Source organism: Colletes latitarsis, chromosome 11 (assembly GCF_051014445.1).
Source record: "Colletes latitarsis isolate SP2378_abdomen chromosome 11, iyColLati1, whole genome shotgun sequence".
In the NCBI taxonomy this organism is placed as follows: domain Eukaryota; kingdom Metazoa; phylum Arthropoda; class Insecta; order Hymenoptera; family Colletidae; genus Colletes; species Colletes latitarsis.
Genome location: NC_135144.1, coordinates 22130510 through 22142563, shown reverse-complemented (window position 1 = coordinate 22142563; position 12054 = coordinate 22130510). Strand labels below are relative to the sequence as shown.

The following is a 12054-nucleotide window of genomic DNA, read 5'->3' as shown; positions in this document are numbered from 1 at the left end:
TTGATATTCATGGATCCTAACCAAAATTTCTTTTAACGTTTCAACTTAAGAATTAATTTGTTTAGTTTAGTTCCATAGAGAAAAATCCTATCACCCATACTTGGGAAGGAATTGGGTCAACAAATAATAAATTATTATAGTGTTTTTCGAGTAAGTGGGTTATTGAAATCGTGACAATCTCGGCTGATAGTACCAAGCAATCTACTTGCTTTGACGGCAATATTGCTGATGTGCAGGAAATAAGACAAGCGATTATCGTAGGTCGCTCGCGGGTCATAGGCGTTATTGATGGTAGAAAGCTGGTTGAGCATGTAAGGATACGTAATTATCCGCTGATAGTCGAGATAGCGAATTATATTGCATTACTAGAATAACGAATAATGCTTCATCCAGACCAATGGTAGTAAAAAAAAATGTTAACAGATTTCTCTGATGTCCATACTGTTTTGCGATAATACGTAGTTACTTTTCAACGTTTCTTCGTATTCTCAAGCTCGAGCAAATGTCTATCGATAGTCGTTAACCTTCGTAGACAATTAGTTAACCGATTCCATTTCAAAATAATTTTTCGAAAGACCTTGATCCAACTTAATAAGCCTTCATTGTTTTCCAGACTATTGTTTCCGGTCTAGGACTTGCAAAACCAACTTACGGTTATTAACCCCGCGCCATTAGCTTTGCAAATGTTTTCGGCGGCTTCTATAGCCGGATGACCTAGTTTAAAACTTATAAACATCCAGTGACGCGAGTACATTTTTTCTATAATCCATTTTCCACCTGAAGAAACTTGCTATTACATTAATAGTCGGATAGCCGATGGTCAACCGACGGAGTTGTGTCACTTCTGAACCATGTTTATGGGCTTCTTAGACGACACAGCATGAACTTTAACAGATTTCTATTCCCCTATTGAAATACATAAATGATCATAAACGTTAATAACGTAACATACATAAGTGATCTTAAACATGTCAATTCTTCAAAAATTAACTCTTACCTAGGTCCTCCTAATGTCATCTTCAATTTTAGATCGCATAAAATTAGTATGCACAAATTTTGGGGGCGAAAATGTTTTGTATCATTTATGCTACATGCCTTCTGTGGCGATACAACGATTTACACGGTCAACAATTGCCTCAAATGACTGCGCTATGTCCTTTTGTGCAGTGTCTTTGAGGATACTAGTCACGGCCTTTCGAATGTCTGGCATATTGTCATAACACCTTTCATGGTTCTCTCGTTTTGTTTGCGGATTGTACTGGGAAGACCATGTCCCATCACCAGTAACAATTCATTCCGTAGGGCATTACTAAAACAGTCGTTCGATATAAATGTTCACATCGATACAAGATTCCCCGTCGAACGTCTCATAAATAAAGCGCCGATAATAGGTTAATGGCGGCAGATCCTCATTTAGTTCTACTGCTCGATGCATATACCGTTTTTCCTTTGCAGCGTACCGGAGTCGTTATTATTGTTATTGCTATCTAGTCTCGTAGGTCGACCTATCGTGACCTTGAGCAACGTAGGGACGCGCGAAGGGGAAGCAGAAGGAAGAAGGAAGAGGCACGAAAAGCACCGCCGCCGGGCATAAAATTCGGCTCACGCGCTACCTGCTTCGAAATTCATTGGTATTCCAGCGTGGCGCTCGTTGACGCGACCTCAACACCTTCTTCTCCTCCCCTTTTGCCGCCCAATCCCCCTCCCCCTCCCTTCCTCCCCTGCGCCACCGCGACAACCACCCATGCTTCTGCGGTCGGTGCATCGTTGCGTGCGGCATTGCCACGCGGACATCTCGAAACGTCGTGTGCGAACAAACGGTACCTCGGTGGACCGTTTCGACGGCGGGGTGATTTCCCAACCCGTCCCGCCCGTTTGACCCCGCGCTCGAGAGACGACGACCGCGTCGTTTCCGGTCCTACTGCTTACGCCCATAGATGGAGCGAAGCCCCGTCCGCGTGTTGCGACGCGTAAGTAAATTATTAGCTGAGAAACTCTCGTGGCAAGGAGACCAAAAGAAATTTAGCCCCTTGCGCTTCGGGACCGTTTTAATGTTTCGTTCCATCCACTGATCGAAAGACGTTTCGAATAAAAATTGTACGATTACTAGTTTCGCGCTAAGCAGAAAGGAACACATGACTCGACCCGGTCGAATGTCTTGTCGATGACAAGAAGGCCCAAAGAATCTATGAAGATGAGGATTTCGGAGGGAATAGCCTATCTCCCCCCGCCCCTCCATGAATGTCAAAGCCCTGTCACACGAGTGTTTTGCAAACGTGCAAACACAATTTATCGTACACCATTTTTGTATATCTACAGGATTGTACAACATTGTATTCAAATTATCTAATACGCAGTACGTTAAAGCAGAGTTAAAGTGTTAATGTAAGAAACGTTGAAAGTTTACTAGATATGTACCTTCTATTTACAAAAGCTTCTGCGGTTCGGTCCCTGTAACAAGCTGATCGTCGATCGACATGCAGATAACGACAATCGATCGTTAATTGTCAGCCATCTGGCGGTTGTTTTTAGTAGATTGACAAGGAGGTCGCTGCGAATGAACAGTGAAAAACGGGAAGCGGGAAGCGAGAAGGGAATAGGCGCTCGAGTAACAGGAAGTGGCGCGATGAACTGCGTCGGAATGTAAATTGAGGATCAACCAAGCTTCGAACAAAAGAAGAGCCACAGACGCGAGAAACGCCAAGGGACGCCTCGAGCGCGAGGTAAAGGACCCGCGCGGAAATACTGTATAACCATAAAAGGACCGGGATAAAAACCAAACAGCGTCTTCATCGACGGTAGCGCCTTAACCCCACAAAGCACGTATCGGCACGCGTCACCGTAGCGAAATTCTTCGATACGGTTCGATACGGTTCGATACAGTTCGATTCGTAACGATTTGTCTCGATTCGCGATGCGTTGCATCGTTGGTCTTCCATTCCTTTAACTTCGTTTCTCCCACCGTTCCTTTTCGAAGTCTCGCGCGAGCAGAACGATATTTTTCACGGTTTGTCGAAGACGAGCTGAAAGAATCGCGACATCATGGCAATGATAAAACTGATCTATCATTCACCAAGGTTCCGTATAACTCTCTTTGGATCTATTTATTTCTTTCGATTTAACGTTTTCTTTAGCACTCGATTGCTTATTATCTTCGAGATTAGGTTTGAATCTGTGGTTAGGAAAATTTAGCAAGTTCAAATATGTAGAAAGTAGGGAGAATCGATGAAGTGCTAAATGAGAATTAAATTAGTTTGCGATTCAATTATTTATGACATGCTTGAAAGTATAAACCGAATTCGAAACGAAACCAGATCATTATCGCTGTTCCGTACATATTGTAGGCATTCATATGTACGTTATTACAATATTCAGTCTTGTGAAACGATACAACGAAAAATTTAGTTTCACCCGGATGTCGAGCAGGCGCATTGAATGGGACAAGGCCTAGAATGCATTTGCAATTTAGTTTTCCATCGACTTTAAATAGGAAATTATTATAGCACTACCGTAAGAAACTATTCACTTTTATATTTGCAAAAGAAGTAACACTAATTATGGTTTAAATAAAAGGATACGATTTATATTAAGTGGTGCAAATCCAAAGAAAGTAAATTTCTCTCAGATCCAGAGGGATCTCGACACTGATCTCTATATAGATCTCTATGTAGAAAACAATACATCGTTACAATGTAACTCTTGTCGACTTTGAAATTTCGAAACTATTCCTATGAAAGGTGTTAAAAGACCGCGATGAAAATAGTGTTAAAAAATGATCTTAAGGAAAAAATAAAAATAGTCACCGGTAGGATACAACGAACGGTAGTCATGGGTGACTATAGTCACCGTTAGCATCGAAATAGTTGTTTGAACTAGGGTTATGTACCATGGCATACAACACTGATAATATGTGTTTCGTGTACGTGGACTATCAAATGTTGAGTAACGAATTCGAAAACGAGACATGTAACAGTTCAGAAAGTAAATTGGAACGAAATAAGATGGAAAACATGGACGTTGAGTGATGCATAAGGAACTTATTGCATGTCACGCGGTTATTTATTCTCGAATAAGATTACATTTCACGATACATCGAATCGTTACTTTGCAATTTCTCGCTTTAACGTAGTTTCAGACTAGGTCGATTCAAACGGGAATAGTTACAGAATGTGAACGCATACGTTTCCGTATTCGTTTTCACAATCGTACTCTGAGAGAACAGGATAAAAGGATGAACATCATCCGCAACGAATCATTTCACTAGTGATTAATTACGGAACGCACGGGTATGTAAGGATGTCCGGAACGTTTCGATATCTTTCCTAATTTATCTCTTACACTCTGGATGCGTCCCGATTATGAATGCTTATCTATCAAAGTATCTGCAAATTATACTCTAACGACGATAGGTCTACGCCTCCGTTCCGTAGCTCGTTATCCTCTTGGAATTAATTAAGTCCCGCTTACTAATTTCATCACACGATTATTTGCATCCTTCTACCTTTCCTTCGGGGAGCACACTGTCGACTTCGCGATCCAGACTATCGACTTTACTGTACTTTTTATCCAGCGAGAAGGAGACTGTAAAGATCACGTGATTTGCGAAAGAAGCTCATTGGCTAGTCGTGCACCTCCGACCAGGAGTGTATCATAGATCTTCATTCATTGATAAATATAATTTAAATCTATGTTATTCTATATTATTTTATTTGATTTCTTTATACAACGTAACTTTCAAGTAAGACCCTAAACGACATAAATAATAACTTGTATCTTCTGTTGGATCCGCATGTAATCGGAACACAGTGCCTCGCAATTTCGATTTATTCGATACTTCTCGCCGAATGAAATGTAAAGTCTAGTCTTGAAAATGGTATTATTTCAAGTTTAGTGATATAATCGTGTTTAAATATAATTATGATATTCTATATCATAATCTCTCATTTTATGTAAGTAAATGTATAGGATGTAATACTGACAAATCGTCTTTCTCTGAGAACCATTGTTTCAAAAGTTGTTCTATGCTCTCTGTGCTCTCCTATAATTAATTGCAGACAATTTATGTAAACAATGCTAGAATAAAGTAAAAATACCATTGCGCGTTTTAAACTTGCCTCATTTGTATTTGCATCGGACACGTTTAATTCCTTTTTTAGACGAATCGTGTCTAAAATCCAAATATGCGCGGATTTGTGAACAATCCATAAATTAGGGGATAGTAACCCAACAATAAAATTGGCATTATTGCACGCCTTTCTGTAATATTTATATAAAATATTAAATAACGATAAATGGTTTCATATATGTAGATATAATAATTTCGGTCACTTACTCGTTTAGAAAACCTTCGGTTACTTTTTTCAAATCCATGTCCCAGGGTACAATGGTTCTCATTAACAAATTGTGTTTATTCGGAATATTCATTGCATTCATTTTTTCCAATATTTTTTTTAACCTTTTATTAGTGTTACAATTTTTAGCATTTATTTCATTCTCTTTCGTTTCCTCTTTTTCTTTATTATGCTCTACTTTTTCTTCCTGCGCAAGATCTCTGTAATAACCGCGCTCTTCGGATGATAACTTTTTCCAAAGATTAATTAACGCGTACGCAATTTGAGATGCTGTCATGGTGGGATTCTTTTCCACGACTAAAAATTAAAAGTACCAATTACACACGTCGACTTCTTGTACGTATTATGCACAACGAATTAAAATATTTAAACAATTTACTTTTTGATTTCATATGATTAGAAAATTTAACGAAGCCCTCGCAAGTATTTCCATGGGTTTCACTCTCCAACGATTTATTGGACTCTTTATCAATGTAAGGTTGTACATCCGTACCTCCCTAATAAAATTAATTTCCCTACTTCATAATGTTCTTATAATCGAATTCATTTCGCAGTTTTACCTTTATACCAGGCACATGTCCCTTGCTCCATTCTTTTAATGTAACACACTTTGTTGAAACCGATTTATTTTTCTTTGACTGCAAAACAGGCGCGTTCGCACTTTCTGTCTTGTTTTCTTTATCGCTTATATCTTCCATCTTAGGCTCTGTGTTGCGTGTTAGTATATCTTCAAAATTAAAATCTTCGCCTAAATCGACGATAGGTAATTGACTGAATGTATCACAATGTGGAGTTAATTCAAATGGGGGACTATCATCTGTGTCTTTCTTTGTATTTTTGTTGCTGTAAAAGATAAGAATATATTAAAAATTGTTACGCTTGATGCATAATGCTTGAGATATTTACTTCGGATCATTCGAAATATCATCATCATCATCACAAATTAATGTGAAGTTTTGCGAATTATTCGAATCTGTCTCGCTCAAATTCAAAGTTGGTAATGCAACATTAAAATTTTCTGAAATTTCCATGCAACTATCGCCACTCTCTTTTTCATCATTTTTCTCATTTTTAGCAATTTGCGCTTCTTCGTTATCTGTGGAATTACTATTAGCGGCATGACATTGATTTTTAACTTTATTATCATCAGACTTTTGAGGTATGCACATGTATTCATTGATCCGTTTATTATCACGTTCTTCTGTGCACAATTTTCTTTTTTTAGATACGGGTCGCTCAGTTTTTTCGTCATTATTACTCATCATTTGCGAAAATTTTTGATAATCGTTAAGCGATTCGTTGAAAATGTTTTCTTCTTGTTCTTCTCTTTGTATTCCATAAAAATCTGTTATATATTTATCCACTGTATCAAAAATCACTTTCTGTGCATAAAATACACGTTATACATAAATTCAAAATTTGAGTTACAATTAATTTCACTGAAAGTTGAATTACCTGGTCTTTAAAAAGGATGGAATTCTTATTTGGCTCTAGATTAACATCAATATTTGCTGCATTTATTAAAATGTACAAAATAAATATTGGCTTCTTTGATGACGAATTTAATGCTTCTAATATTGATTTAGTTATTATCTAGAAATAATTTCTAAATTTCTCGTAATTGCATTATTTAATTCAAATAAAAGTGAAAAAGAAAATGTACCTTCTCTAATTCTTTGTCTTTAATAGGCCTGTTGTTTACAAAAATATATTGAGCTCCTGACTGAAACACTTCCAACATATTCTGTGTTTCTTTTTTAGGTATCATTAATTTCATATTAAACTAGAAAATATAATTTAGAAAATTAATATTTTTAATAGCATTGTATAACTGTTCATATAATGTTTTTATTCATTCATATAATTACCTCAGTACTTTCAACATTTATCCAAGACATATTAGATGTCACTTTTTTACCTAAAATGTATGTCACAGCATCTTCGAGAGTAGTTGTACTGGGTTTCACAAAAATAATATTATTATCTACTTTATAACTCATCCGTATTGAAAATTTACAAATTCCATAACTCTTGATTAAGGATTCTAATATTTTTATGTCTCTGTTAGCTTTCTTTGAATTAGTAATTATCTGTCTTCGAACTGGTACTTGTTTAAATAATTGCCTAACTTGAACAGTTGTCCCTAAATGAATAAAATATTTTCAAAAAATAAACAAATAAAACAGTTTCATTATTTTTTTTCATACCAGTAGCTCTGTGACAAGGTTCAGACTTAACAATATGTCCAGAATGATCTATAGTATATGATTGGGCTACTTCTTCTTCTTCTGTTTTTGTTATAATTGTGAGATCCGATACAGCACTTAAAGCATACAATGCTTCACCTCTGAATCCATATGTTTCTAATGTATCTATCGATAATATAAATATAACAGTTAGAAAATTATCCAGAGTATTGTTTCACGAGTATTCCTTCAGAGTATAATAACTATTTACCTAAATCAGAAAAGTTACATATTTTGGATGTATAAGATTGTAAAGCCATGTTAGGTATATCTGGTTTGGCAATACCACAGCCATCATCCTTTACTTCTATCAAAGCAGCACCGTTTTCTGTCTAATGATAGAAGTATAAATTTCATGTTAAAACGATCGAAATTAGAACACGTAAAAGGCAATACACGATTGTAAAATACGAAAACAGAGTAGGAAATACCAAATTGATCTCGATGTTTTTGGCATTGGCATCCAACGAATTTTCTATTAATTCTTTCGCTGCATTAGATACCGAAGTTACTATTTGCGAGGTGGTTAGAAGTTTTGCCGTATCTTTATCTAAGGCGGAAATACTCATTTTCGTGAAACATTCAATTTTTCGGCATCTAATTCTTCGTTCGCAGTACTAAACTCCTTTAATTACTTAACATTAATTTTGAAAAATGTTACGTTCAACCAGGGTCGTCAGTAAAATTGGCAATTCAGACAAATTCTGACCGCGATCTTCCCATTCGTTTCACACCCCCAAAATCGTCCACGAAGTTCTTATTCCGGTACTTTTCTCTTCATCACGTGTATATTCTCAACTAGGGAGTACTGGAGAGGAAACCGACACACAATGGTTTGGATATTCAAACGCACGAATTAAGTTAAATAGTATTATTAGTCGTACATTGTTCGTTATGTATGAAACGGGTTTAGAGATTTTTTGAGTCGTAGAATCTGATTTTGATATTTCTTTTGTTACCGAGGGATAAGGAATTGCTCTGATATGCGTGTTAAATTTTCTTGATCGTTAAATTTCCATCAAAATCCAACGACACAATGTAAACAGAATGTTATAGGTTAGCTTCACATCTTTATCATATTAATTGACAAGTCTGTGTTATTAATACTAATAATTGCACTTAACGAATTTGTATGTATGAAATAGAATTTGTTATAGTCCTTTAATGATAGGTTTAGTAATTGCCATACATTCTGCCATAAAAACTGAAGCCTCATGATACATGTTATTGGTAGACAATAATCTAATCTGGGAAAAAATACATTTGCCCCTGTGAATAATCCTTGTTTAATTTCACTATCTGTGAATATACAGACATAGTTTAAATAAATCAAATTCAGAATTAAATTTCAGATCTAGATTTGTGTCGTTGTTTCCCAAACATAATATTGAACTTAAATTGAGACATTATAATCATAGTACTGGGGATAGTTTATTGTCCTACAGGTATTATATCATTCTTATAAATCAAGTCTTCAGAGTCAAGAGTATCTATTATATTTTTTAGTAAAAGTACTAAAAGTGCTAATAGTAAGGTGGTTGTATAGTGACATCTTTTGTTCATTGATACAATTATCCCCTATAATGCACCAAATTTGGTAATATTGCATACATGGATAATTAAGGAACAAGACTTGTTTTCATTCCAAAATATTGTTAATAGAATGTAACAAGCATTAGGAATCTCTTCTCCTAACATAGTTTCAGGTTATGAACGAATGGTATTCAAGTTATTTACTTGAAAATATGTAACTATATTTTGTAATTAAAAAGTCAATCAACATATTTCTCATTCATAAAGGTATTCTTAACTTTCCTCTGCAACTAATTCTTGTCTCCTGCTATGCATTAACAACCCTGTATCCACTATAATATTAACATAACAATTAAGCGTTTTATTTATATTTTGCCGTCAACGTTTCAACTAATTTAACATATGCTTCTTTCGCATCGTTTTGCGACATGTCCTCCTTCGACTTCCACGAGTCCCATTTCAATTTCGCCTTCAATTCCAGCATACCGGGTCTAGCTGTAATTTTTTAAAATAACGTTTAATCTTTTTCACAAGTATAAGTGCGTGTTTGCTTATTATATTCGAAACTAATATTTCAATATAGTCGATAGTTTTAAATATAAAGCATCTACGAGCATACGTCCGGAGAATTATTATTTATTATTCAAAGTCCGAAATTTTGATTTTAAGTTTGACCATTCAATCCGTGAACATCCTGCACGATATGGTATTTGTAATAGATATTAAACATTTAAATGTAATCACCGCTTGATTTATGTTCTTATAAATACATCGGGACGACCGGCAGGCGAACGTATGCATATGTGTAACGAGATACATTTTAGTTGTAAACAAATGGTGCAAGAAAAAAAGCTTTATTATCATTTTTATAAATAGAATAGTGGCTAAAGTTAATCAAGAAAATATATTTCTTTTCAAACACAGGACGAAATGGGTAACTTACGCGTGTTGACGTTGCCCTCCGTCGCTTGTTTATATAATCCGTAAAGTTCTAAAAATTCTTGGTCCGTGGGACGTTTAGTGAGAAGTTTCACACCGTCCACTGCTGCCTGGAATTTCTGCAAAACCATAACAGTCGTAATGTTATAAAGCTATATAGTATCTTATTATTACAGTTCAGACTTTATTCGTAATTCCTTATTCACACTCGTAATTAACATTTTGACCTTTCAGTTAGGATGACTACGCAAAACGTGCATAATATATGTACATATATTATTATTACAATCGAATACATCAAGTTATTTTCTGTAGAAATTCGTTCTTGTCTTTTTGCTGATCGATTTTCACGATATTAATCGATAACATGGTGCTTAAAGATTACCGTTCAGATTACAATCTTATCAGCGGTTGTATTCCCGAACATTACAAATACTGTATCCATTTATGCTGTATGCACATTTATTCCAATAACAATTCAATAAATTTTGTATTAATTTTATTTATATAATAACGAAGGAACACGAAAAATATTAGTACAATAAATATAAACGTATTCGAATTCTAAAAATTACGAATACTCCGATGGTATTAACCGACTGTTTATAAAATGGGAAACTCTTATAAATAATAGAGATTATACAATTGATTGATTATAATTCGGTATTTTGTTTAAATATAATCGAACTTGTTTGTGTTACGATGCTATAATCAATTATATCTTTTTCGAACTTGAGTAAATAATATAGACCGATTTCATCATGAATGATCGTCGTTTTTATTGTTTTTGTACGATAGCGTGATTGATTAAAAACATACGATTCACGAAAAACAAACGAATAACAATTTACCTCATCGACGGACATCTTTCAAAGCAGTTGTTTTGCAGCGTTCGCTTAATCACTACTGACCAACGGAGCTTACTATGCATCGACTAAATAGCTTTCTTCGGAAGTTCTTCCATCCCCATCCCCACTCCTTCACAAACGTTCAGCATACACTGCGTGTACAAAAAACACAGAACACAAAGTCATTCATTTACTTATGAATTTTGTAATGTTCAACGTTCAACTCTCCGATGGAACAGTCTGTAGCATACTTCACAAATGTTTACGAAGCTTCCAACGCGAAGGTGATCCCGTTATTGCACGAGACCTAGCAGAGGGGAGCGCATGACTCATACACGGATTTTAACGTGTTTTCATAGACAGATAAAAAACAAGGTTTTTTGTTCAGCCGTTTATTAAGATATTTAATGGTTTACGAAACATTAAACGATGATCATAATTAATCCACTCATTCGTTAAATATTTATGACATGACGATTTTTTCAAGTGGGACAACGGCCTGCGGTTATGGTTGAAGTCCCCTCTCGTGTCCCCTCTCTCCCCCCTCCCCTCTCTGACGCGACAGATTCCTGCTATTTACATTTTGGTTGAATTTTTATGGAAAATGATATTGCACAATCGATATCATGGTATTTGAACTACTCCTGTTTTACGGAGGGAATTACTTAAATTAACGAAACCCCGTACAGTGTATCACGAAATCGAACACCAGTGTAGTTTTGTTAATTACGCACTGTAACTTAATGGAACATACAACGAACGGAAGAATGTTTCATGCAATGTTGTTAAGGATTAATATCATTTTTTTATTGTATATTCAACGTCCATATGCTGCCATTCTCCTATAAGGTGATCGGTTAAGACAACCTGTATGTAGATTAATGAATTTGTAGCAAACAAGATATATAATATATTTTTATAACGAATTAAATTTAATCAGTTTTTAGACATTTCTAAGTTATGAATAATATACAGGGTGTTCGGCCACCCCTGGGGAAAATTTTAATAGGGGATTCTAGAGGCCAAAATAAGACGAAAATCAAGAATACCAATTTGTCGATGGAGGCTTCGTTAAAAAGTTATTAACAATTAAATTCAAAAATTTCAAATCGTTCTGGAAAAATTATTTTCGGTTGC

General features: G+C 35.4%; 2 protein-coding genes across 2 annotated transcripts; both read right to left on the bottom strand.

Moving 5' to 3' along the window:
• Positions 1–3816: 3816 nt before the first annotated feature.
• Positions 3817–8166, bottom strand: LOC143348537 (uncharacterized). The gene is made up of 12 exons (XM_076778840.1): positions 8029–8166; positions 7809–7929; positions 7559–7723; positions 7220–7494; positions 7015–7134; positions 6807–6944; positions 6258–6733; positions 5912–6194; positions 5731–5848; positions 5333–5648; positions 5115–5256; positions 3817–5038 (listed from the first exon to the last, which is right to left on the bottom strand). The coding sequence occupies exons 1-12, from the start codon at positions 8164–8166 to the stop codon at positions 4946–4948; spliced, it is 2385 nt and encodes a 794-aa protein (XP_076634955.1). The 3' UTR covers positions 3817–4945.
• Positions 8167–9326: 1160 nt separating this feature from the next.
• LOC143348539 (acyl-CoA-binding protein homolog) lies at positions 9327–11079 on the bottom strand. The gene is made up of 3 exons (XM_076778843.1): positions 10921–11079; positions 10074–10188; positions 9327–9625 (listed from the first exon to the last, which is right to left on the bottom strand). The coding sequence occupies exons 1-3, from the start codon at positions 10933–10935 to the stop codon at positions 9492–9494; spliced, it is 264 nt and encodes an 87-aa protein (XP_076634958.1). The 5' UTR covers positions 10936–11079; the 3' UTR covers positions 9327–9491.
• Between the last annotated feature and the right edge of the window lie 975 nt (positions 11080–12054).

What these genes read in the sequence shown, in the direction of transcription:
- LOC143348537 (XM_076778840.1), bottom strand. Translation starts at nt 8,166, where the DNA reads ATGAGTATTTCCGCCTTAGATAAAGATACGGCAAAACTTCTAACCACC. An exon ending in GATATTTCGAATGATCCGAA is followed by an intron (nt 6,195 to 6,257) that starts GTAAATATCTCA and finishes TATCTTTTACAG; the next exon opens with CAACAAAAATACAAAGAAAG. An exon ending in GACATGTGCCTGGTATAAAG is followed by an intron (nt 5,849 to 5,911) that starts GTAAAACTGCGA and finishes TAATTTTATTAG; the next exon opens with GGAGGTACGGATGTACAACC.
- LOC143348539 (XM_076778843.1), bottom strand. An exon ending in GGAGGGCAACGTCAACACGC is followed by an intron (nt 9,626 to 10,073) that starts GTAAGTTACCCA and finishes AAAAAATTACAG; the next exon opens with CTAGACCCGGTATGCTGGAA.